Source organism: Eumetopias jubatus, unplaced genomic scaffold (genome assembly GCF_037043125.1).
Source record: "Eumetopias jubatus isolate StellerSeaLion01/CBP00866 unplaced genomic scaffold, mEumJub1_p1.0 scaffold_12, whole genome shotgun sequence".
In the NCBI taxonomy this organism is placed as follows: domain Eukaryota; kingdom Metazoa; phylum Chordata; class Mammalia; order Carnivora; family Otariidae; genus Eumetopias; species Eumetopias jubatus.
In genome coordinates this window covers 96,376,851-96,403,574 of record NW_028274818.1, presented here as the reverse complement: position 1 = coordinate 96,403,574, position 26,724 = coordinate 96,376,851, and the positions used below count along the sequence as shown (strand labels likewise).

The window sequence follows — 26,724 nt, the reverse complement described above, 5'->3', positions numbered from 1 at the left end:
ACCCCATGGGAACCTAAATTCAAACCATTTAAGATGCCTACTGATTAAAATAAGTACAAGGTAACCAGACACACCTGCACAGGACAAGCCCTTCAAACAAGCTAGGCAGACAACAAAGAACATGGGCTCACTGAGTTCACCTAACACATGTTATTAACACGAATAAAGTCAGCCCTATGATTTATTCATTACTTATTTCCATTTAAAGTGAATTTGCAAAAATGTTCCTGTCAGAAAATTACTATCAAAACTCAAATTGTCATCCTGTATCAAGGACATCTCAGAATGAAAGAATGAATGCCTACTCCTCAGGGCTGCTTTCTCCGCACACAAACTGCCTGGGTCACAAATCACTCAGGGAGACTGCCAGCTGTCGGGGAAACACGCATCCTCAGTCATCGTTCCATTATTGAAGCGCTCTTTAAGCACTAAAACAAAACAAACTTACTAGAATATAAAGATAAATTACTGGCATTTACCTACTTCTGATGTTATGATCTGTGATACTTAGTTTTATGTGTCAATTTGGCTGAACCACAGTGCCCAGATATTTGGTCTAATATTATTCTGGATATTTCTGTGAAGGTGTCTTTTGGATGAGATTAACATTTCAATCACTGAACCTTGAATAAAAGCAGATTGCCCTCTATAAGGCGGATGATCCTCATCCAATCAGTTGAAGGCTTTAATAGAACAGAGGAAACCTTGCCCAAGCAAGAAAGGATTCTGCCAGCATACTGCCTCTGGATTTGAACTGCAACGCTTCCCTACATCTCCAGCAACTGGTCTACCCCAAACCTACACAATCATGTGAGCCAGTTCCCCAAATCAATCTCTCTCTCAACACACACACACACACACACACACACACACACACACACACACAAACACGTGCACACGCTCCATCCTGTTGACTGTTTTTCTGGAGAACTCTGACCAATACATTATCCAAAAGAAAACAAGACTTCGCTGTGAAGTTTTTTTAAGAAGGCATATGATTTGTTTGAAGATCAATAATCAATATTAACTAAATCAACAATGAGTGTTGCTAGTCAGATACCAGATGTGGAAACTTAGTTCTTCACCAGTTTCTATAATTTTCCCAAACACTGGTAAGAGACACTGCTTTATCCACAGAAGAGAAAGTTAATTTGTTAAAAAAAAAAAAAGTGCTTGAGACTAAAAGTCAAGATACAAATTTAAATATTTATTAGCATCTTTGCAGATGTACAAAAATAAGTCAGCACACACACAAATATGCACAGTTCCACATTCCTTAGAAAATTAATAAATAATAAAATAAAGGTGCAATGACTGATTATCCTTAATAAATTATTATTGATTAATGATTATTTGCACGACCTTTCTCAATTTCTCATAAGAAAGAAGAACAGTAACAAGGACTGAGGTATAAAAAGCAATGTATTTGGTCTTTGGCCCTGGTTCCTGGCACAACGCTCCTATAACCCTTGGGATTTCCTGAGTGAAAGCAGAGTCTTCAGTCACTCAGAAGGAGCCCCTTTTGAGCACACCAGAGCTAATGAGGTGACTTAGGGCCCCTAAATAGCCTCAGGACAGGGCTGGTCACTAGAGAGACAAGTGATTGGAGGATTGCAATTTTCAACCATACCCACAGATCTCTTGGAAGGGGAAGAGGGGCTACATAATTAGGCTCTATAAAAACTCCTGAAACAATAAGAGTTGATGGGCTTCCAGGCTGGTGAGTGCCTCCATGTGCCAGGAGGGTGATGCACTCCAGGTCCATTGGGACAGAAGGAACTTGCAGACTTTGCCCTATGTTACCTCTTCACCTGGCCATCCATCTGAATCCTCAGTAAAACCCTCTATAATAAACTGGTAAGTGTAAATAAATGTTTCTCTGAGTTCTGTGAGCCACTCCAGTAAATCTGAACAGGAGATAGTGGGAACCTCCAGTTTATAGCCAGTCAGTCTGAAGCACAGGTAACAACCCGGACTTGAGATCGGGGTCTGACATGGGGCAGTCTCACAGAACTGAACACTGCCTTACCCTGTGAGGTCTGGTGCTACCTCCAGATAGTGTTACAACTGAATTAAATTTATAGACCACCCAGCCAGTGTCTACTGAGAACTGAAGATCTACTTGGTGTGTTTAAACACACAAACACACACGCGCGCACACGCATGTGCACCCACATACACACTTATCAGAAGCACTTTAATCTCAAGAAGCAGTGACCTGACAATTTCTTCACATAAAAGAATCACCTGATCTTCAAAATGATAATTACTGGGGTTTATAAAGACTCCCACATATGAAGTTAGCACCACAAGAGTGTCTACATCAACACAACCTTGGTTAAAATGCATGTTTTATTGTTGCATAGCAAAGGAAAGGAAAATAAAGGAGAGAAGGACTTTCAAGTGGTAGGTGGAGACAGATACACAGATCTCACAGGGTACCTAACAAATATCAGTTCAGGATATGCAGCTATCATGTTACAAAGCCAACGCTTTATAATTCTACCATATCTATCTATGGCAATGGGCCTCAAAGCGTGGTCTCCAGTTCAACAACATCAATACCACCTGCAAAGCTGTAGAAATGCACATCCTTGGGCCCCACCTCCAGACCTACTGAACAAATCTCTGGAAAAGGGAGCCAGCAATCTGTTTTAACAAGCCTTCCATGATTCTGATGCTAAAGCCTGAGAACAAGTAACCTCCAGTAAAGTCAAATACCTTTAAGTATGAAACAAAACTGAATCAGGAAATTCTAGAAACTGAGTGGCAGAATTTTCACATCACTATGAATCACGTGATACTAACAGAATCCCTCCTTTTTATAAGTCATTTATTCAAAAATGCTTTCCCACTACATAACTGATAATATTTAAGATTTTTCCAATGATCATCAAAAACTAATGATGTAATGTATGGTGATTAACATAATAAAAAAATTTAAAGTTTAAAAAAAAAGATTTTTCCAATGATCTAAACTTTTCTGCCCATTTATTAAGCTGCTTTGTGCTTACCAAGACAGAACAATATCAAAAGTTTTTAGGAAGGATGATGATACACTCCCAGGCAAAACTTACAGGCTTGAGTGTACCATATTTTAAATTGCTAAGCTTTGAATTAAACTTTTTTAGTTCTTCCATCATATGGGATATGAAAGTTATCAGTAGAAATCAAAAAGGCCAAAATGTGTATAATATTTCTATGAAGTTTTCACTTCCCTATATGAAAATTTGCCAGTGGGGACAAAAATCCTGTCAAAGAGGCAATTCCTCAGCCAATTTAATTCATGCTAATTAGTATTCCTTTGTAGAGGGTAGATAAATACCTTTAAACTGCTTAATCATGTTCTGATGGTTTTCAATGGCTTCCTTTAAGATCATTTCAGGCTGGTCCATCTTCCACTGCCATTCGGTGCCCACTGGATTGGTGTGGTGCCTGAGAACAAGAGGCAAAAGTTCTAAAGGACTCTGTAATAACAGCTAGTCATCTACTATACAGTAGTAGTAAAATCATAAAATCAAAGTAGTAAAACCATAAAGTCATAAAATCAGAGCTGGTTTCCCCTAAGAGTTTAGCTATTTATAGCAGTGTTTTCTGGCTTAACTCATGATATCTAGCAGAGAAGGTTAGATGGAGAAGCGCCTGGCTAAGGTTGGGTTTTAATTAGAACAATAAGAAACATGCAACCTTTTCTTCCAGTCACCCACTTCCAGGCTAACAAGCATCCATTAATGACTAATAGTATATTTCTGGAAGAGTTGCAAAATCACAGTAATTGGCCCTCCCTGAGAGACAGCACAGTGGGAACACGTAAAGTTTAGGATGGATGAGGCATTGAGAAAAAAATTCTGTCAAACCAGTCCCCATGCCACACTTAAGGTATCCCCTAATGGAATTTTAAGCACAGAAACAACAAATCTCAACTCAAGCCCAGCTCCTGACTCATTAACCTAAACTCCAAAAAGAAAAGGCCAAGCACAAGGGAAAGGTGTACTGATTTCCAAACACAAAAAAACACTCACCTCAGTCTCTAATATAATAAATAAGAAGTCTGACTTTACACAACAAAAAAATATGAGGCATAGAAAAACAACACATTTCCAACAGACAAAGCAGTCAGCAGAATCAAACTCTTGACACAAGTGTTGAAAGTATTTGACAGGGAATTTTGAAAACAATGATTAATATGTTAAAAGCACTAATAGAAAAGGTGAGTAATATGCAAGATCAGATGGGTAAATTCAGCAGAGAGATGGAAATTATAACACACAATCAAAAAGAAATGCTAAATATGAAAAAACAGGCTTTTGACAGGTTCAGCAATAACTAGTAAAGCTGAGGAAAGAGTAAAAAAATCTTGGGAGATCAGTGTCAATAAGCCACCTAAAACACAAAGTTTTCTTTTTTAAGTGGAAAAAAAGGGACACAGCATCCAAGAGCTGTGGGACAACACGAATTGGCCCAAAATATACATACTTGGAATCCCAGAAAGAAAGCAGAGATAACAAAGCAGAAGAAATAGTAGAAAAATGATAGCTAACAATTTTTCACAGGTAATGAAAAACCACCACAGATCCAAGAAGCTCACAGAACCACCAGGACGTTTAAATAATTAAAAACAGCCTAAAAATACCATATCCAAATGATGAAAACAGAAGGTACTGATAAAATCTTTAAGAAAAAAACACATTACATAAGAACAAAGATTAAAAATTACATCTGACAACTCATCAGAAAACAAGCCAGCTGAAACTATGACACCTGAGAAGCATGCTTAAAAGAAACAAAACTCATCAACCAGAATTCTATACCCAATGAAAGTATCTTTCAGAAATGGAAAATAAAGGCTTTTGCACACAAAATCTAAGAGATTTCCTTCTCAGCAAACCTACATTACAAGATATGTTAAAGGGAATTGCTCAGACTAAAGAAACATACATATAGTAGACACCTGAATCTGTACAAAGAAATAATGAGCACTGGAAAAGGGGGCGGGGGAGGAGAAAAATCATATTTACCTTTTTTACCTTTAATTGCTCTAAAAATGGTAGAGGGGAATAAGAAATATACTGTTGTAAAATCCTTATACTACACATGAAGTGGTATATTATTTGAAGTGCTGTATTATTTGACTCTGGTTAACTGAAGATGTATACTGTAAACCCTAGGAGAATCTCTGAAATATTTTAAAGGTATATAAAGAATAAGCCAAGACTGAGCATAAAATAAAATCATTTAAAATACTCAATTAATATGAGAGCAGGCAGAAAATTAAAAAATAACACAGAGAATAGAAAACAGCAAGATGCAGAATTTAATCAAACCATACCAATAACCACTTTCAGTATAAATGGTTTAAACACACCAGTTAAAAGATATTATCGGGTTAAAATACAAGACCTGAAAAAAAAATGGGGTGCCTGGGTGCTCTGTCAGTTAAGCATCTGACTCTTGGTTTTGGCTCAGGTCATGATCTCAGCATCCTGGGAGCGAGCCCTGCATCGGGCTCCATGCTCAGCTTGGAGTCTGCTTGGGGATTCTCTCCTTATGCTCCTCCCCCCGACTCTCTCTCTCTCTCTCTCTCTCTCTCTCTCTCTCTCTCTCTCTCTCTCCAATAAATAAATAAATCTTAAAACACACACACACACACACACACACACACACACACACACACACACACACACGAGACCTGACTATACGGGGCCGGCATTACTCTAATACAAAAACCACATTAAGATGTTACAAAGAAAGAAAACTACAGACCCATTCCTTCCATGAACACAGAGACAGAAACCTAAAAAAAACAAACAAAAACACTACTAAGCAAACTGAATGCAGGAACACATGAAAAGGAAGATGTGTCACAACTAAGTAGTTTATCCCAGAAATACAAGGCTGGTTCAGTATGCAAAAATCAATCACTCTATCTTACCATTTTAACAGAATGAAGAACAAATGATTATCTGAATAGAAGTATCTAATAAAATTCAACATCCAAAAAAAGAAAAAAGAAAAATTCAACATCCATTCATGACAAAAACTCTCAGTAGATTAAAAATAAAAGGGAATTTCTTTAATTTTATGAAGGGGATCCAAAAAAAAAACAAAAAAAAAACCCTCCTCACAGCTACCATCAGACTTAATGGTGAAAGAATGAATGTTTTCCTCTTAATATCTGAAACATTGTAAAAATGTCCTTTCTGACTACTCCTATACAGCATGTAAGTCCTAGTCAGTGAAATGAAGCCAGAAAAGGGACTAAAACTCTCTCTTCACAAATGACATGTTTGTCTACATAAAAATTCAAAAGAATCTACAAAAAATAGACTGGAACTAATGAGAACTAGCAAGGGAACCTAACAAGTACATAAGATATATGATCAATATACAAAAATGAACTGTCTTTATTATATGCAAGAATGTGTGGTATTGGCCAAAGAGAGACACACAGATCAACAAAACAAATGAAACCAGAAATATACCCAACATATATTATCAACTGAGTTTTGACAAAAGGTGCAAAGGCAATTCAAGGGAGAAAGGATAATCATTTCAATAAATGGTGCTAGAACTGGATATCCAAAAGCCAAACAAAACAAAACAACTTCTGTCCCTACCTTGAACATCATCTGATAGCATGTACCTTCTGGTAGGCATCACTGCTTCACACAAAAATATAACTCATTCTAATTATGAAAATATACCAAATACAAACTGAGGAACCTTCTCCAAAATACATGACCAGTATTTTTCAGAAGTGTCAAAACCATAAAAACAAGGAGAACTAAGGAACTGTCATAGGCTGGAAAAGACTAAGGACACAAAACAACTAAAGGCAATGCAGAATACTGGACTGGATCCTCTAACACTTTAAAAAGAACAGTAATGGAAAATCTGGCAAAATCTCAACAGTCTCCAGTTTAATTAATAGTATTTTACCTATTGTAATTAATAAGAAATGTTAATTTCTTGGTTGTCATAACTGTCCCATCATAAGGTAAGATACTAACATTAAGGAGGTGAATGAAGGGTATACGAGAACTCTCTATACCACCTTTGCAACCTGTCACATAAGGAAAGGTTTCCTTTTCTTAAAACACTAAACCTTGTTGGAAACATAGGAAAGAAGTATTCATATTCACATACTGAAGTGTAAATTGATATAATCTGTGTCCAAAATATATAATAAAAATGCAAAAACATTTGTACAGTGGAGTACTAATTACACAGCCAGCTATAATAACAACAACAACAAAAAAATACACCTATCTTGATGAGCACTGAGTAATGTACAAAACTGCTGAATCACTTGGGGCACCTGAATGACTGTCGGTTAAGCCTCTGACTCTTGATTTCCGCTCAGGTCGTGATCTCAGGGTTGTGAGATCAAGCTCCGCTACAGGTTCCATGCTGGGTGTAATGCCTGCTTAAATTCTCTCTCTCCTTCTCCCCCCACACTCACACTCACTCTCTCTAACAACAAAAAATTGTACACATGAAACTAATGTAACACTATACATTCATTATACTTCAATTTTAAAAAAGAAAAAATTATATTTACAAAAATTAAACCCATCTTTTTTACGATTTTATTTATTTGAAGGCGCCTGGGTGGCTCAGTTGGTTAAGCGACTGCCTCCGGCTCAGGTCATGATCCCCGAGTCCCGGGATCGAGTCCCGCATCGGGTTCCCTGCTCGGCGGGGAGTCTGCTTCTCCCTCTGACCTTCCCCTCTCTCATGTGCTCTCTCTCTCTCTCAAATAAATAAATAAAATCTTTAAAAAAAAAGATTTTATTTATTTGACAGAGTGAGAGACAGTGAGAGAGGGAACACAAGCAGGGGCAGTGGGAGAGGGAGAAGCAGGCTTCCTGCGGAGCAGGGAGCCCGATGCGGGGCTCGATCCCAGGACCCTGGGATCATGACCTGAGGCGAAGACAGACGCTTAACGACTGAGCCACCCGGGCGCCCCAAAATTAAACCTATCTTGACCATGATCTTTTGTTGTTGTTTTTCGATGCTGGACTCCATTTTTTTTTTCTTTTTAAGAGGGAGAGAGGGAGGGAGAGTGCCCAGAGAGGGGCCGTGTAGCACAAGGAGAGGGAGAGACAGAATCTTAAGCAGGCTCCACCTAAGCATGGAGCCCCACGCAGGGCTCGATCTCACCACCCTGACATCACGATCTTAGCTGAAATCAAGAGTCAGACGCTTAACTGACTGAGCCACTCAGGTGCCACTGGACTCTGTATTTTTAATGTACTGTTTAGGATTTTACACCCATGCTAATGAGTGAAAATGCACTGCAATTTTTGTTTTTCATGCTGTTCTCTGGGCTGGTATCAAGGTTACACTAGTTTCTTAAAATTAGTTTACAAGTGTTCCCATTTTCTTTGCTTTCTGGAGAATTCCTTTTCCTTGAATGTTTGCTAGAACTTACTTATAAAACCATATAGGTCTGGTTTCTTTTTGATAATGGTTTGTAACTAGTGATTCCATTACTACAATGATTACAAAAGTACTCACGATGACATCCTTCTTGAATTACTTTTGAAAAATCTAAATTTACAAGGAATTTAGAAATTGGGAACAGGCTAATGATTTCCAGGGATTAGGAATGGGGAGGGCAAAGGAGTAGGTGTGGCTATCAAGGAGTAACAAAAAGGAGGGTGCCTGGGTGGCTCAGCTGGTTAAGCAACTGCCTTCGGCTCAGGTCATGATCCTGGAGTCCCGGGCTCGAGTCCCGCATCGGGCTCCCTGCTCAGCAGGGAGTCTGCTTCTCCCTCTGACCCTACCCCCTCTTGGGCTCACTCTCTCTCTCTCACTCTCTCTCTCTCAAATAAATAAATAAAATCTTTAAAAAAAAAAGAGTAACAAAAAGGAGCCTTTTGGTGATGGAAAAGGTCTGTATTTTGACTGTGGTTTTAGATACGCAATTCTAAACATACAATAAAATTGTATAGAACTATATACATACACCCACCACACAAATGAGTGCATTTAAAACTGATGAAATCTGAATAAACTGTAGATTTTTTAAAATAAATAATTTAACAAGGAATTTAATTTTTCCAAATTTTCAAATATTCATTAAATAAACAAATATTAACTAATTAAAAAATTAAATCTTTGAGGCATCTATAATTATATATCCTCTTTCATTAGTTAATATTGTTTATCCCCTCTCCTTTTTTTGATCTTACACATATAATTTTAGATAAAACTTCTACCAATTTCAATTGTATTTGATTGATAATATTGCCATACACCATACCACATAATCACCAGTTCTTTAAGATTTTGGTCTTTAGTCTATTTATTTGCTATTTATCTTCTACCAGTGCAAAAAGAGCACATCAAAAAATTAAGGGGAACAGTTTAAGTTCATTTGCCTTAAAACAACTACAAAGCATATCCAGGTCAAAAAGTAAAAAACCAACAGAGTGAAAAGGTAACCTATGAAATGGGCAAAGATATTTACAAACTAGATGTTAGATAAGGGGCTAATATCCAAAATATATATAGAATCCCATTAACTCAAAAGCAAATAATAATAACTTAATTTTAAAATGGGCAATGGACTTGACATTTCTCCAAAGAAGACCTACAAATGACCAACAGGTATATCAAAAGATGCTCAACATCATTAATCATCAAGGAAATGCAAAGCAAAATCACAGTAAGATACCACCTCATACCCACTGCTATGGCCATTATCAGAAAAAATAATAAAAATAAATAAAATAACACATGTTGGCAAGCACATGGAGAAATGAGAACCCTTATGCACTACTAGAAATGCAAAATGGTATAGCCACTATAGAAAGCAGTCTAGAAGTTTCTAAAAATAATTAAAAAGAGAATACCATATGATACAGCAATCCCACTTGCGCCTTTTTCTAAAAGATTTAAAAACAGAATCTCAAAGAGATACATCCACTCCCAGGTTTATTGCAGTATTATTAACCAAGATGTGTGAATAAAGAAAATGTGGTACATACATACAATGGAATATTATTCAGCCTTAAAAAGGAAGGAAATACTGCCATATGTGACAACGTGGATTAACCCAGGGGACATTATGCTAAAATGAAATAAGCCGTAGGAGGACAAATACTGCATGATACCACTTATATGGAGCTTATAAAATAGTCAAACACACAGAGGCAAAGAGCAGAATGATGGTTGCCAGTGGCTAGAGGAGTGGGAAATGGGGAATTGCTATTTAACAAATATAAAGTTTCAGTTATGTAAGATTCAAGTTCTAGAGAGCTACTAGACAACATTATGATGAACAATACTGTACTGTACGCTTAAAATTTTGTTAAAAGAGGTGCACCTGGGTGGCTCAGATGGTTAAGCAACTGCCTTTGGCTCAGGTCATGATCCCGGAGTCCTGGGATCGAGTCCCACATCGGGCTCCCTGCTCAGCAGGGAGTCTGCTTCTCCCTCTGATCCTCTTCCCTCTCATGCTCTCTATTTCTCATTCTCTCTCTCTCAAATAAATAAATAAAACCTTAAAAAAAATTTTTGTTAAAAGAGCAGATCTCATGTTAGGTGTTCTTACCACAGCAATAAAAATAATAAAATATTACTTTGGGGTAAAATTATAGTACAATCCTACTACACACAGAGAATGAGGAAATTTTTGTGGAAGGTAAACACCTTAGTAATTACTTTAAAGACAAAGGCCCTTTAAGCGTATTTCTTTCCTGCTTCCCAAACAATGATTTAATTTAGCACATTAAGATCTGGTTCTAAATCTATATGCACTTTGATATGAAAAGATCTCTACAGAGGAGGAGCAAAAAAAGCAAGACGTAGAATACTATAATGAATCCTGCCACTTGTGTGTGTGCGTACACAAAGACACATACACACCCACAAATCTACTCACACATGTGTAGCATATCTCTGAAAACCTAAGTGGAAGACAAGAATGAAAAAAGGACAATTTTCACAGTATTATATATTTTGAACTTTCATTTATGCAAGGGTGACCTTTCAAACTACATTTAAAATATATTTTAAAAGCCTCTGTTTACTACTCAAGCAAAACTTTTTTAACAGCTTTATTGAAATATAATTCACATACCATAAAATTCCATTTAAAGCGTAGAATCCAATAGTTTTTTGTATATTCACAGAGTTGTACATCCATCGCTACAAATCAATGTTAGAATATTTTTGTCATTCCCAAAAAGAAATCCTGCTCCCCTTAGCTATCACTCTTCAATCCACACATACACCCAGGTCCTAAGCAACCAATGATCTACTTCCCGTCTCTATAGGTTTCTCTATTCAAGACATTTTATAGAAACATGATCATATTATTTATGTTTTTTACTTAGCGGCATGTTTTCAAGGTTCATCATATTGTACTATGTATCACTACTTCATTCCTTTTTATTTCCAAATAATATTCCATTGGGTGGATATTTTGTTTATCCACTCATCAGTTGATGAACATTTCATTTATTTCCAATTTGGGAATATTATTACCTTTTCATGTGTTTATTGGACATTTGTATATCTTCTCTGGAGAACTCTGCTCAGATCCTTTGCCCATTTTTGTAATCACGTTATTTGTTCAAGAAAGATAAAACTCTTAATTTGAAATTTCAAAATACAAAATTTTCACTTACATAAACAAAAAACAGGAGACAAACTGGTAAATCTGGGCTATCTATACATATAGCACTCAACAAATCATTCTGAAAATTAACAGAACACAATAATATTTTATCTATCTATAACCATCTGCTACCCATATTATCCAAATAAAGTTAAAGAAATTTGTTCGGGGAAACTCACATCTGCACATCATACTCAGTTTAAAGCACTTTCACATGCACCATCTCCCTCAAGCAATTAAGCCTCACAGCAACCTTTTAAGGAAGGTATTACTGTTTTATTTTAGTTAGGAAACTGAGGCTCAGGGGCTATTTTTAAGAACCTGTAAAATGAAACAAAGATAAATGAAACGTTCACATAAGCATTTAAGTCCATTTTTCTAGGCCTTTTCTAACGTGTATTAGATTATTTATAATTGAAACAGACGGTGAATTCTAATCTTAAAGTTAGTGTATTAGTACTTCCTCATCAGAAGCTACGGCAAGTGAAACCTCTCCATTTACTTTTATCTAAAATCTCATTAATGAATTTATTAAGTACATCATTGGCTTTTTTAAAACCTGGGTAGGGGTACCCGGATGGTTAGTCAGTTAAGCATCTGACTCTTGGTTTTGGCTCAGGTCACACGGAGTCTGCTTGAGATTCTCTCTCCCTCTCCTTTTGCCCTTCCTGCTCATTCTCTCTCTCTCTCTCAAATAAATAAATAAAATTTTCAAAAAACTTCAAATTAAAATTAAAAATTGGGTAAATTTACTGCCTCAGAATCTAAAGGACTGCATTATTGGCTATAAACAGGTAACACAGGTAAGGGGTATTACCCACTAAATCCTGTTACTTCCTTTGAATCTTGACTTTCCAAAACAACAACAACAAATACACATACAACTACTTATATCAAGAATTTTAGGGAGAGATTAGAAGAGATTGTAAAAGTGTGATACAATGAGAACTAGGACACAAAGCACTTGATTCTTTCTCCTACAAGCTAAGTATAATGTGATCCAATATTTCAGTCCACATACACAGCTTTTGTTTGGCAAATGCTCATCCTATAATATTTTAAGTTTCATAAGCACAGATTCTATCACTAAAAAGGAGATGTGCTATATCATTTTATTTCAACACCATCACATTCCAGCAGTCCCCTTGACTGAAAAAGCACCTGTGGACCACTGCACACAGGACTTGTCAACCTCAGCACAACAGACATTTTGGACTAGATAATTCTTTGTTGTACAGGTTTGTCCTGTGCATTATAAGATGTTTAAGAGCATCACTGACCTCTGCCCATTAGATGCCAGAAACATCTCCCTCAGCTTTAACAATCAAAAATGCTTCCAGACATTGTCAAATAGCCAAGGTTTCCCCACAGAGGGGAAAAAATAGCAATTTGCTCCAGCTGAAAACCACTGATTTAACCAGATGTCCAAAAAGATACTTTTCAGGTTTGCTTGTTTGTTTTCTACTCTATCCCTGGATAACTAGAAAAGGAAATACATATATTCCCTTTAATAGAAGACAATGAAAATTTAATATGAGATGATGGTATTATGGCTATATTCTTTCTTAAGAGGTCTTATTTTTTATATTATCTGTCACCTGAAGTGTGTACAGACAGAACAATATCATGGCTGGGATCTGCATCAAAATAGTGAGGACTGGGGTAGATAAATGGAACATGACTGGCTTTGTGTTAATAAAATGTACACAAAGGTTCATTATACTATTTATTCTATCTATATTCAAAAAACTCTTAGTCAAAGTTTTAAAAAAAGGAACTCCACACAGATCTCAGTAGATAAATAATCTGCTGCTGACTACACCAAAGGATTACAGTTCAAGAAAACAACAGTTAGCTGAATGCCTGTAAAGAAACACTGGGAGACAGAGCTCTGGGCAAGTCAAAGCACTGAAAAGCACTCACATACACCAGGGAATAAAGAAAGCCTAACACATGCCCAGACAGATTTCATGCTAAGAAAAGCCCTGAGAAGACACTAAACTTTCACCTACAACTGATTTTCAGGCTCAGCACAAATAGGAAGTGAAGGCAAAGGCAAGGTTGTCAATAGCCTGGCCAAGCTTTGAAGGAATGCCCCAAAACACAGTCAATCTGCAAAGACTGGGGAAGGGCTTTTATTCCTCCTTTTTTCTTTGGCTCCATGTGCTCAAGGAAATCTCGGGCAACACGTTCCCTGGCCACTAAAACACAGGCTTCATAGACAATACACAACACAGAATAGAGTCTGTACAAAAATGGTCTAGAAAACTCACTGAGCAAACAAACAACTAAAACCCCAAGCAAGCAAAAAAAACAAACCTGAAGAATGGGAAGAATCTGATTTCCAGAGTTAGCACATCACAATATCCAAAATGTGAAGTTCTCAATAAAACATTACAAAGCATATGAAGAAACAAGAAAAGTATGACCCATTCACAGAAGAAAATAATAAAAACTGTCCCTGAAGCACAAACATCACACTTACTGGAAAAACACTAAATCAATTGTCTCAAACATGCTCAAAGAGCTGAAGGAAACCAAGAAAAATGTCTCAACAAACACAGAATATCAATTAATAGATACAAATGATAAAAAGACAACCAAGGTTTAGAACTAAAAAGTTTAATAACTGAAATGAAAAATTCAGCAGAAGGTTGTGATAGCAGACTGAGCAGGCTTAGAGAAGAAAGAATCAGTAAACTTGAAGATATGTCAATCATCCAGTGTGAGGAGCAGTATGAAGAAAAGTGCACACAGCCTTATGGACCTGTGCAACACCATCAAGAATACCAACACTGGTTTAATGGAAGTCCCAAAATGAAAGGGAGAAAGGGGAAGAAAGACTATGTGAAGAAATAATGGTTAAAAACTTCCCAAATTAGATAAAAGACATGAATTTACACATCCAACAAGCTCAAGGAACTCAAACAGAATAAATTCAAAGAGATCCACACCAAGACACATTATAACCAAACTGCTGAAAGACAAAGGATTCAAGAATCTTGAGGGAAGCAAGAGAAGATATTCATCACATACAAGGGATCCTCAGTAAGATTAACAGCCAATTTCTCAGCAGAAACCATGGAGGTCAAGAGGTAGTGGGATAACATATTTAAAATGCTAAAAGGAAAAACAATGTCAATCAAGAATTCCATATCTTGCAAAACTATTCTTCAAAACGGAAGGAAAGACAAGGCACTTCCAGATGAAGCAAAACTGAGGGAGTTCATCACTAGTAGATCTGTACTACAAGAAATGCTAAAGGCAGTCCTTAAAGCAGAAATGAAGGGACACTAGATAGATCTGCACCACACAAAGAAATACAGAACATAAAGTTTATTACATAGGCAAATACAAAAAAAGTCTGTATTACTGAACTTTTTGGACTCTAGCTCTTTTTTCTATATAATTTAAAAGACAAATGTACAAAACAATAATCATAAATCTATGTTAATGAGGACACAATGCATAAAGTTGTGACAACAACACAAAAAAGAAGGAATGAAGCTTTGTATGAGCAAAGTTTTTGAATACTGTTGAACCAAAGGTGGTATTTGTTCAAAATAAAGTCAATCTTCATTATTTGCTGATTCCATATTTGCAAAATTACCTACTTGCTAAAATTTATCTGTAACCCCAAAATCAATACTTGAGGTCAATATTTGTGGTTATTCATGGTCACTCACAGAGCAGCAAAAAAATTGGAGTTTAGTACACACATTCCCAAATGAGGTCAAACAAGACAATGTTCTCTTTGCCTTCTTAAGTTTTCATACTGCAGTCAACTTAATGTCCCATTTTTTGCATTTTGTTAGTGATGTTGCTATTTAAAACAGTTCCCAAGCACAGGGCTAAAGTGCTGTGTAGTGTTCTTAAGCACAAGAAGACTATGATGTGCCTTGCAGGGAAAATATGTATGTTAGATAAGCTTCATCAGACATGAATTATAATGCTGTTGGCCATAAGTTCAATGTTAATGAATCAAAAGTATATATAAAATACTTTACACAGGGGCGCCTGGGTGGCTCAGATGGTTAAGCATCTGCCTTCGGCTCAGGTCATGATCCCAGGGTCCTGGGATCGAGTCCCGCATCGGGCTTCCTGCTCGGTGGGGAGCCTGCTTCTCCCTCTGCCTCTCCCTCTCTCTCTCTCTCTCTCTCTCTCTCTCTCTCTGACTCTCATGAATAAATAAAACATTTTTTAAAAATTTTAAAAATAAAATACTTTACACAGAAGCATAAAACAAAGTTATGTACTGGTAAGATGGCAAATATGTTGTGACAAGAGGACTGTAAGAACCTAATCCTTTATTTCCCCTAAAAGTCACAGTTTAGTATTCGCTAATGCAGCATTCATGCAACTTCACAGAACTACCACAACTAAAGAAAATTAAATGTAGAGTGTTGTAAGTTTAAGAGGTTAGTTTTAATCCCCAGAGAAATAACCACCAAGAAAATAACTGAAAAATGTATAGAAAGGGAAACAATAATGAAGTCAAATTGTACATAACAAAGAATCAAACACAAAAGAAGGCAGTAATAAAGTGTGCAACATAAAAGATATAAAACTTATAAAAACAAAGAGCAAAATGTCAATGGATTAAATTATCTAAAATTAAAAGCCAGAGATTGGCAGAAGGGAGTAAAAAAAAAAATCCAACAATATGCTGCCTAAGAGAGTCACTTTAGATCCAAAGACACAGACAGAAGTGAAAGGAAGAAAAACAACATTTAATGCAAATAGTAACCAAAAGAGAGCTGAGGTAGCTACACTCCTATAACACAAAACAGACTCTAAGTCAAAAACCATTAGAAAAGACAAGGAAGAACATTATATATTGATAAACATGTCAATCCATCAAGAAGATGTTAACAATTATAAGCATATACATACTTAATAAAAGAGCACCAAAATATATGTAACAAAAATTTATAAGCTAAGAGAAAAACACAGTTCTACATTAACAATTATAAAATTCAAAAACCACATTTTAAATAATGGACAGAACAATTAGGCAGAAGATCAATAAAGAAATAGTGCATTTGACCAATATGATAAGCCAATAATATCTACAACATATACAAAGCAATACACCCAAAAAAAATCAATATACACATTTTCAATTGTATATAGCACATTTTCTAGGATGTACCCTTTGTTAGGCCATAAAACAAGTATCAATAAATTTTAAAAGACTGAAATCATACAAAATATTTTCTTCAACCACAATGGAATAAAACCAGAAATGAAGAACAGAAAGAAAACTGAAAAATCAACAAATAACAACACTTTTAAACAACCAGTGGATCAAAGAAGAAAACACAGGGAAATTACAAAATACTAAAGATGAATAGAATGTAGCTAAAACAGTGCTCACAGAGAAATTTATAGCTATAAACACTCACATTAAAAAAAAAAAATCTGGGGTGCCTGGGTGGCTCAGTTGTTAAGCATCTGCCTTAGGCTCAGGTCATGATCCCAGGGTCCTGGGATCGAGCCCCATATCAGGCTCCCCACTCCGCAGGAAGGCTGCCTCTCCCCCTCCCACTCCCCCTGCTTGTGTTCCCTCTCTGTCAAATAAATAAATAAAATCTTTAAATAAATAAATAATCGATAACCTACCTATACACCATTTAATACTAGAAAATGAGAAGCAAACTAAGCTCAAGGCAGCAAAAGGAAGGATTTAATAAAGATCAGAATAAAAACAAATGAAACTTGAGAACAGAAAAACATCAGAGAAAAATCAATGAACCCCAAAGATGGTTCTTGCAAAGATCAACAACACTGACAAACCTTTACCTAGATTAAGAAAAAAAAAAGAAGACTCAAATTAGTAAACTCGGAAATGAAACTTAATACATCACTCCCAATCTTACAGAAATAAAGGATTATGAAAATACTATAAACAATTGTATGCCAACAAATTAGATAAACTAGATGAACAAATTCCTAGAAACATACAAATCCCCAAAACTGACTCAAGTAAAAATGGAAAATCTAAACCAACTTACAACAAGTAATTGAATCAGTATTCAAAAACCTCGCTACAAAGAAAAGCCCAAAAACAGGTTTCACTGGTGAATTCCTCTAATCATCTGAAGAATCAACACCAATTCTTACCAAACTTTCAAAAATGTAAAACAGAAGGGAACACTTCCTAACTCATTCTATGAGATTAGCATTAGCCTGATGCCAAAGCCAGACAAATCCATCCTAAGATAAATTTATTTCTCACAAAGGTGTCAGTTTGCAATTCTAAAGTCCTTCACAGGCATATAACTGAGGTTGAGGTTAATATGTTGTAGAAGGTGAGGGCCAGGCCGGGTTTCTTACTGTCAAAGAAAAAAGTTACAAATAAGCACAAAAGGAATACTAGAATGAGCTCTATGATGCTGATAGGAACTGAAGATATCAGTAAAAACTCACGGTTCTGTATTTTAATATACAGCAACAGATACACATATATTTTCTACTTCTGTCTGCTGAGAGGGCCTAGAAGCACTAACAATAGAAATGAGCATATCAAGCATCCAAATTTTGGCATCTAAATATCATTCTTTGATAAGAGGATCTAGAGTTCCTTAGAAAAGTGGTTGACTCCAAGGCTGGGCAGGAAAAACATAAGATGAACCTGGAACCTCTTCTGGAGTCAGATAATACACAAGTGTTTTAAATGAAAGAAAAGACACAGAAGCCAACCCAAGAGAGCTACTAATGGCCAAAGCTAGAAAAATATGAGCAATAACATAAACAATAATAGTACTGGATATTCTTGAGTCCAAATTAATATAATAATAAATTTTAAAATGAGGGAGAAATGATTCTTCCTTACAGAAGAATTCCAATTATGAAATGTAAAAAAAAATAATCAGTAGAACAACACCAAAGTAATAATTTGATGCAAGCAAAATCCACTAATGAATGAAAAATTTAGTGGACAAATGCTTAAAGAGAAACAGCGTATTTGCATAGAATCTTCCCAAAATATTTATTAATTACACAAAGGGGAAAAAATGTTAAGGTGTAATTTACACCTTGAAAACCTAGCAGACACTACCTTAATCAAATGATAAAGGTTAACTCCACCAGTAATAGGACATAATGATACTATGTATCCCTTAATAGGACCTGCTGAGAAGGTCACATCACTTCTATGGTAGTCTTCCCAAAATCCGTAACTTCAATCTAACCATGAGAAAACATTAGACAAAATATCCGACCGGTACTCTTCAAAGGTGCTGAGGTTATGAAAAACAAGGACAGACTGAAGAACTGTGGCAGACAACAGAAAACTAAAGAGATATAACAACTAAATGTGATGTGGGACCCAAAACTGCATCCTGAAAGAAAAAGGATATTAGTGGGAAAACTGATGAAACTCAAATAGTTTCCAGTTTAATTAATAGCACTGCATCAATGTTAATTTCTTTTTGATTATTTTTGACAACTGTTTTGATCATTGTTCTATAGCTAAGTAAGGTCTTACTGAACATTAGGGAAAGTTAGGTGAAAAATATACAGAAATTCTACTATCTTTGTAACTCTTCTGTATATCCAGAATTATTTCAAAACAAAAAGTTTATGCCTATAAGACTTCAATGACAGAGCAAGAGTCTTATATTTTAAAAAATAAAAACAGGATTAAAAAAACAGAAAGTAGAGAATGATTTCAACTATGTTTTCGAAAAAAGAAGAAGACTTAGGGGGAAAAAAAAAGAAAGAAAGAAAGCAAATACTCCAAAGCATTAACGATGATTTGTCTGGATTCTGGAATTACAGATAGTTATTTCTCTTCATATTTTTGGTATTTTCTAAAAGTTTCTATAATAAGCATGGACTACTTTTATGATCAATGATATAAAACCACTTTTAAAAAAAGAATTATAGCTCTTGTACCAATATGATAGATAAATTAAGAAATGGCTTAGGCTGGCAAGTATTAAATCATTTTGGTTGCTAAAGGGTGAAATACTGATAATCTAAAATGGAATCAGACATACAAATGGATACAGTGAGTTAGAGAAAGAAGAGCTTTTCAGCCTAAGCCACTGGATAGCTAATGGTTAGAGGTTAACAGAGAGCATAATAAATTCCACTGTGGACAAATCAAGCTTAAAATACCTGTGGATCATCTAAGAGAACACATCCAACAGACAACTGCAAACAGAGGATGAAAACTCAGAAGGGAGACTAGGGCTAGAGACAAAGAATATAAAGGTGTTTGGGGCGCCTGGGTGGCTCAGTTGGTTAAGAGTCCAACTCTTGATTTTGGTGCAATTCAAGATCTCAGGGTTGTGAGACACAGCCCTGCATCCAGCCCTGTGCTGGGTGTGGAGCCTGCTTACTATTCTCTCTCTCCCTCTCCACGTGCCCCTCCCCCTCCCCAGCTCACAAGTTCTCTCTCTAAACAAAACAAAACAAAAAAACAAGAATATAAAGATGTCAAACTACAGGTATTTAATGAAACCATAGAGATGGTTTACTTCTCCTACCATTATAACACAAAGCCATAAAAGAAAGCCAAGGACAAAATCAGAGAGAATTCATCAGGCAAAGAATGAGCCAAAGAGCTAAAGAGGAAATTAAAAACTGTCAAAGGACTGGGAGAAAACACTAGAAGAGACTGGTGTGTCTGGTAAGGGGTTAATATCCAAAATATATAAAGAACTCATACAATTCAACACCAGAAAGCAAATAATCTGATTTAAAATGGGCAAAGGACCCGAACAGACATTTTTCAAAAGAAGACATACCGATGGCCAACAGACACATGAAAAGATGTTCAACATCAATCATCAAGGAAATGCAAATCAAAACCACAATGAAATCACCTAACACCTGTCAGAATAGCTAGAACAAAAAAGACAAGAAATAACAAGTGTTGGCAAGGATATGGAGAAAAAGAACCCCTTGTGCACAGTTGATGGGAATATAAGTTGGTACAGCCACAGGGGAAAACAGTATGGAGGTTACCCAAAAAATTATGAATAGAATTACCATATGATCCAATAATTCCACTACTGGGTATTTACCCAAAGAAAACAAAAAGGCATATGTAACACTGTTTATTGCAGCATTATTTATAATAACCATGATATGAAAGCAGCCCAAGTGTCCACTAATAGATGAATGGATAAAGATGTAGTACATATGTACAATGGAATATTACTCAGCCATAAAAAAGAATGAGACATTGCCACATATGACATTCTCAGATGGACCTAGAGAGTATCATGCTACATGAAATAAGGCAGACAGAGAAAGATAAAGATTACCATATGATTTCACTTATATGTGTAATCAAAAAACAAAACTAATGAGTAAACAAAGAAACAAAGAGAATCAGAACTATAAATACAGAGAACTGATGGTTACCAGAAGGGGAGAGGGATGGGAGATGGGCAAAATGGGTGAAGGGGAGTGAGAGACAGAGGCTTCCAGTTACCGAATGAATATGTCATAAGAATAAAAGGTAAAGTATAGGGAATAGAGTCAAGTGTACTGTAATAGTGTTGTATGGTAACAGATGAGAGCTACACTTGTTGAATCACTATGCTGCACACCTGAAACTACCATGTATGTCAACTATATTCAAAAAAATAATCAAAATCTATGGAATGTAGCTGAAGAAGTACTTAGATGAAAATTTCTGATTAAAGACTTATAGAAGACTGAACATTGATGAGTTAACAGTCTAAGTTAGGGGGTAAAAAAAAAAACAGCAGTAGTAGATTACTGAACAAGAAAACAAAGATATAATGCAGAGGATTCATGAAGCTAAAATCTGTCTTCAAAAAGACAAAAAACTGGCAAACCCCTGATGAAACTGATCAAAGGAAAAACAACCGAATGCATAAATACATTAGGAATGAAAAGGGGGATTAATTATAGAAAGAGCAGAGCTTTAGGTAAATTTTAGCGCAATGCTGAACAGAAATGGATTATTATAGACGGTTACATATTTGGTCACCACAGCCATTCATTTTTACTTACCGCCAACAGAAGACACATTTATTTGCACAAGCCAAGCTTGGGGTAGTTTCCATGCAACGATGGCTTTCAATGCCATAGAATGTATGTTTATAGCAACCTCCTCTCCCTCGGAGCATCGACTGGGAAAGTAAAAAAACAAATGATAATCTGAATAAAATCCCCAAGGCAAGGAAACAAAATACCAAGACATCATCTTTAAGAAAAAAATGTGCATTTCAAACCATAAATACCCCTACTGGTATCTGCATGATGCAGAAAATTAACATTATACTGTTTTGACGGTGCTTTGGGTTTTAATGGTCCTTTAAGTTTTCTAAAACCCAATGAAATAAACCTATGATTCATTAACTCTGAAAGCTCTACAGAGAAGACCACTGATGCTTTCATTTTCAAATCCATTCAACTGCCTCAAATAATACTAGTACAATAATATATAATACCAAGGATAGGTAGAACAAGCTTCAAGAACAGGGGAGCAGCACTCATATGAAAGGGTATCTCTGTTTTGAATAAGGAAGGGTGGGTAAGGGAACGCATCCTGGAGCATATTCCATGTCAACTGAAGGGCAGAAGCTGAACACACTTAGAATGTTAAGGGGACAAGCAGCATGAATGTAAAAAACAGATTTTTCCCAAAAAGGACACTATTTAATATGTGAGTGGTAAAACCACAGTGAGTGAGGTAAGAATGAATAATATGAAGAAACAGTGCAGATCAACTTAGGGTTGGAATCACAAGATATTATCAAGCTTTTTGAGGTCTCATCAGAAAGATCCATCTAGAAACTCTGCAAGACAGGCTTGATTTCAGTAAGAGTGAAATCTGGGGGGAAGCTATGCAAATAAGGTCATGGTGACTTGGCTCATATTAATGGAGAAAAGGGGAAGGGTGCTAAAGAGGTACACTCAAAGGCATTCCCACTGGAGGGACAAAACAGAGTCATCCAAGATAACTGAGATGTTGACTCATCTCTACTGCGACTGAAATATGATGGAATTAACAGGAACAAACAAGGAGACACAAGGAGCCTGTGTGTGTGTGTGTGTGTGTGTGTGTAACTGTGTGTAATATATATCGGTGTGCTAACATTATAAAGCACAATGAACGAAAATAACAAAAAAAATCTATCAGCTGATTACTCTGTCGGTCGATCACAAAGTCTTACTTTTTGCCCTGATAAAAAAGGTTCCCTGGTGCATCTCACCTGGTACTCGCATTAAGAAAAATAAGGAGGGAAGAAAAAATATTGTTCAAGCTAACTACAAATTCTCTTTCAAGTTCCCAATAAAATATCCAAAAGGCAAACAAAACATTCAAATCTTGCAAACAGCACTGAAAACTAAAATAAAAGCCCTCTAAATGCCAAAGTCACAGGGAAATTGCCACTAAGTATCATGCCAATGGAGAAATAAAGTTGAAGACCTGAACATTTCATTATTTACTGAGAAGGTAATATACCTCAAGCACGCCGTATGTTGAATGTCCAAGAATGAATAAGACAGAGCTCCCAACCATGATCTAGTACGAGGAAACGGCAAGTAAACAGGCAAAATATGCAATACTATTATGATAGGGTATTTGAATCAATCAAGATTCTTTTGTAAGCAACAGAAACTGCCTCTGGTTAAAAAGAAAAGGGATTTACTAAAAGGACCCCACAGCTCATAGAATCTTTAGAAAGGCAGGAATGAAGGCCGACTGGCAGCAGGATCAGCCCTCAATCCTTCAGAAGCCTTCTACTGTAGATGCCACCACTCTCTGGATACCATCACCAGCACCAGCCCAAAAAGCAGATGCTGCTGCCATGAGCCCAACAAGCAGGTCTCTGTGCCCCACGTCCTTTCCATGACTCACTCCATACTCAAAGTCTCAGGCAAAGGCAATGACCATCCTAAATGACTGTTACACCCACGCTGCCAAGAGGTGATACCAGGAAACAGTATCTCTCCTCCTTGGCTTCTGTAGCAGGCAGCGGGCCCTTGTGCTAAACAAAGCTAATTTAACAGGAAATTCCCCAAACATGAAAAGGCCCAGATGCTGGGAAAGCAGAGAAAAGCCAAATGTCCATCATGATGTTACTGAAGCCGGTGAGATAGATGACTGAGCCAGCCGGCCTTGCAGGAGCAGTGAGAACTTCCCAGAGGGGTGCTGTCCAAACTGAATACTGAAGGGCTACAAGGATAAAGGGTCAGAGGCATGTGAGAAGAGGGATGACATATTTCTCTTTTTAAAACTATTTTTTTCTAAAAGTTTTATAGTTTTAGTTTAGCTCATGATGATCCACTTTCAGTTAATTTTTATGTAAGATGTGAAGTTTAAAAAAAAACCTTTGAGTGTGTTTGTGCGTGTGAATGTACTTTTGGTGTGTGTGGTGTGGTGGTGGTGGTGGTTTTCTGGATGTCTAACTGCCCCAGCACCATTTGTTGGAAAGGTTATCCTTCCTCCAAGGAATTGCTTTTGCACCTTTGTAAAAAATCAGTTAGGCATGTTTGTGGGTTTATTTCTGGGATCTCTATTCTGTTCTATCGGTCTATGGGTCTGATCCATCTCTCCACCAGTACCACACTGTCTTGATTACTATAGCATTAGAGTAAGGTATTATATCAGGGTATATAATTTATTCTTCTTCCTCAACACTGTTTAAGCTATTTTAGGGCTAGTACCATTCCTTATAAATTTTAGAATAAGTTTGTCTATTTCTACAGAAACCTTCCTGGGATTTTAGTAGGAATTGCATTAAACGTACAGATCAATTAGGGGAAAACTGACAATTTACCATATTGTGTCTTCTATTCCATTAACATTTACCTAGATTTACAATTAGATTTTCACTTATATTTACACTCATTTAGATTTTCATTGATTTCTGATTTGCTATCTTTCCTCATTTCTAATGTAAGCATTTATTGCTGTAAATTTCCCTCTGAGCACTGCTTGAGCTACATCCCACGTATAGTTTATTTTTATTGTCATTCAGTGGAATGTATTTTTTCATTTCCTTTGGGACTTCTGTGACCCAGGGCTCATTCAGAAATGCGTTGTTTAATTTCCAAATAGTTTAGAGATTTTCCTTTTGTTTCTATTATATATTTCTAGCTTGATTCCATTATGGTCAGAGAACAACATTATGATTTCAATTCTTGTAAACTCACTGAGATTTGTTTGGTGGCCGAGGACATGGTCTGTCTTGGTCAATGTTCCACAGGCACTCGAAAACATATGTATTCTGCTGTTGCTGGGTAGTATGTTCTGTATCTGTCAATCAGATCCTATTAGTTAATTGTGTTGCTCAGATTTTCTATATCCTTGTGATTTTCCATCAAGTAGTTCTAGCAGATGCTGAAAGGGGTTTCAAAGTCCCCAACTATAGGGGTGCCTGGGTGGCTCAGTCGGGTAAGCATCTGACTCTTGGTTCCGGCTCAGGTCATGATCTCAGGGTCGTGAGCTTGAGCCCCGTGTCAGGCTCTGCACTCAGCAGGGACTCTGCTTGAGATTCTCTTCGCTCCCTCTGCCCCTCCCCGATTCACACCTGAGCTCTTTAAAAAACAAACAGTCCCCAACTGTAACTGTGACTTTTTATTTTTTTAAGATTTTTCCATTCAACTATGTCAGTTTTGAGCCTCCAATGTTTGATGTACACACATTTTGTGTGGATTATCTTTTTATTATGATGAAATGTCATTCTCTGTCTCTAGTATGTTTCCTTGCTCTGAGGTCTACTTAATCTGATATTGATATAGGCAATCCTGCTCTTTAGGTTATCGTTGCCATGGTATGTATCTTTCTATCATTTTACTCAACCTACCCATGTCACTCTCAAATAAATAAATAAAATCTTTAGAATATTTACATTTGAAGCAATCACTAATACATTAGTCCTCAGGTCTGCTATTTTATTATTTGTTTCCTGCTTGTTTCCTCTCATTCTCATACCCATTACTCTTTTCTTGATTTCCTGCAGGTTACTTAAACATTTTTAGTATTCCATCTTAATTTATCTTGTGGTGCTTTTTTTTTCCTTTTAGGGTATCCCTTTGTAAACATTTGTCGTAGTTTTTGGTAGCTCTTTGTATAGTTTTCGAGTAGTTATTCTAAGTCTTACATATATACAGGATTTAGGGATATACTGTATACATATATATGTAACTTACATATATACATGACTCTCAGAGTCTGCTGGTATTAACATTTTACACCTCAAGTGAAGCATGGAAACATCACTTCCACTCCCTTTAACTTTTCCTCTTTTAAATTAAATATCATTGCTCTGAGTATTACATGGTATTTTAACTTTTGTTTCAATCATCAAATATGATTTCTAAGAATCATGAGGAAAATGATTGTCTCCTTGCACATACCCACGTTTCTGATCTTTCCATCATTCTTCCTGACTTTCTTGTGTTCCAATAATCTTTCTTTTATCATTTCATTAGAAGAACTTCCTTTAGCCAATTTTTAAGGGCAGATAAGCGAACAACCAATTCTTTGCTCTCTTTCATGTATGCCTTTATTTAATCTTCATTCAGGAAGGACAGTTTTGCCAGATACCGAAGTAATGGTCATCAGGTATTTTCTTTCAACATTTGAAAAGTGTACCACTTCTCTCTGGCCTCCAGGATTTCGGATGAGAAATCTGATGTCAAATTAATGTTAATATATCATTTTTCTCTAGCATCTTTCAAGATCTTTTCTTTTTTACTTGGTATCATGATGTGGATTTCTTTGGTTTTATCCCATTTGGGGTTTGCTCTGTTGTTCAGACCCGGTAAATTCTATCCAGCTATGCTGTCTACAGATCATACTACTGATGTGGTAGGCCCCTGATTCTATCCTCTGTCATTTCCACTCTACTACTGAGCCCATTCGGTTGAGTTTTTTTATTTCTGTTACTGTATTCTTCAATTTTATAATTCCCTCTTGGTTCTTTTTATAACTTCCATTCTTTGAGATTTTTTATTTCTTCATTTGTTTTGAGAGAAACTGTAACTGATTGCTGAAGCATTTTTATGACAGTTGCTTTAAAATCCTTGTCAGATTATTCCATCATCTGATTCATTGGTGTTGGTATCAGTTCATTATCTTTTCCTGTTCAAGTTGT

General features: G+C 36.3%; 1 protein-coding gene across 3 annotated transcripts in view; it reads right to left on the bottom strand.

The window, feature by feature from the left end:
- LOC114214540 (S-adenosyl-L-methionine-dependent tRNA 4-demethylwyosine synthase TYW1) overlaps nucleotides 1-26,724 on the bottom strand; it is a 213,628-nt gene that overhangs the window by 113,384 nt on the left and 73,520 nt on the right. For all 3 annotated transcript variants that reach the window (XR_003610443.2, XR_003610445.2, XM_028110270.2), the window contains exons 10-11: nucleotides 21,626-21,744; nucleotides 3,326-3,435 (exon numbers count right to left, since the gene is read on the bottom strand). Coding sequence is in view for 1 of the 3 variants with exons in the window: in XM_028110270.2 (XP_027966071.1) it covers nucleotides 3,326-3,435; nucleotides 21,626-21,744 (229 nt within the window). In the remaining 2 variants the exon portion in view is untranslated. The remainder of the gene's footprint in view (nucleotides 1-3,325; nucleotides 3,436-21,625; nucleotides 21,745-26,724) is intronic.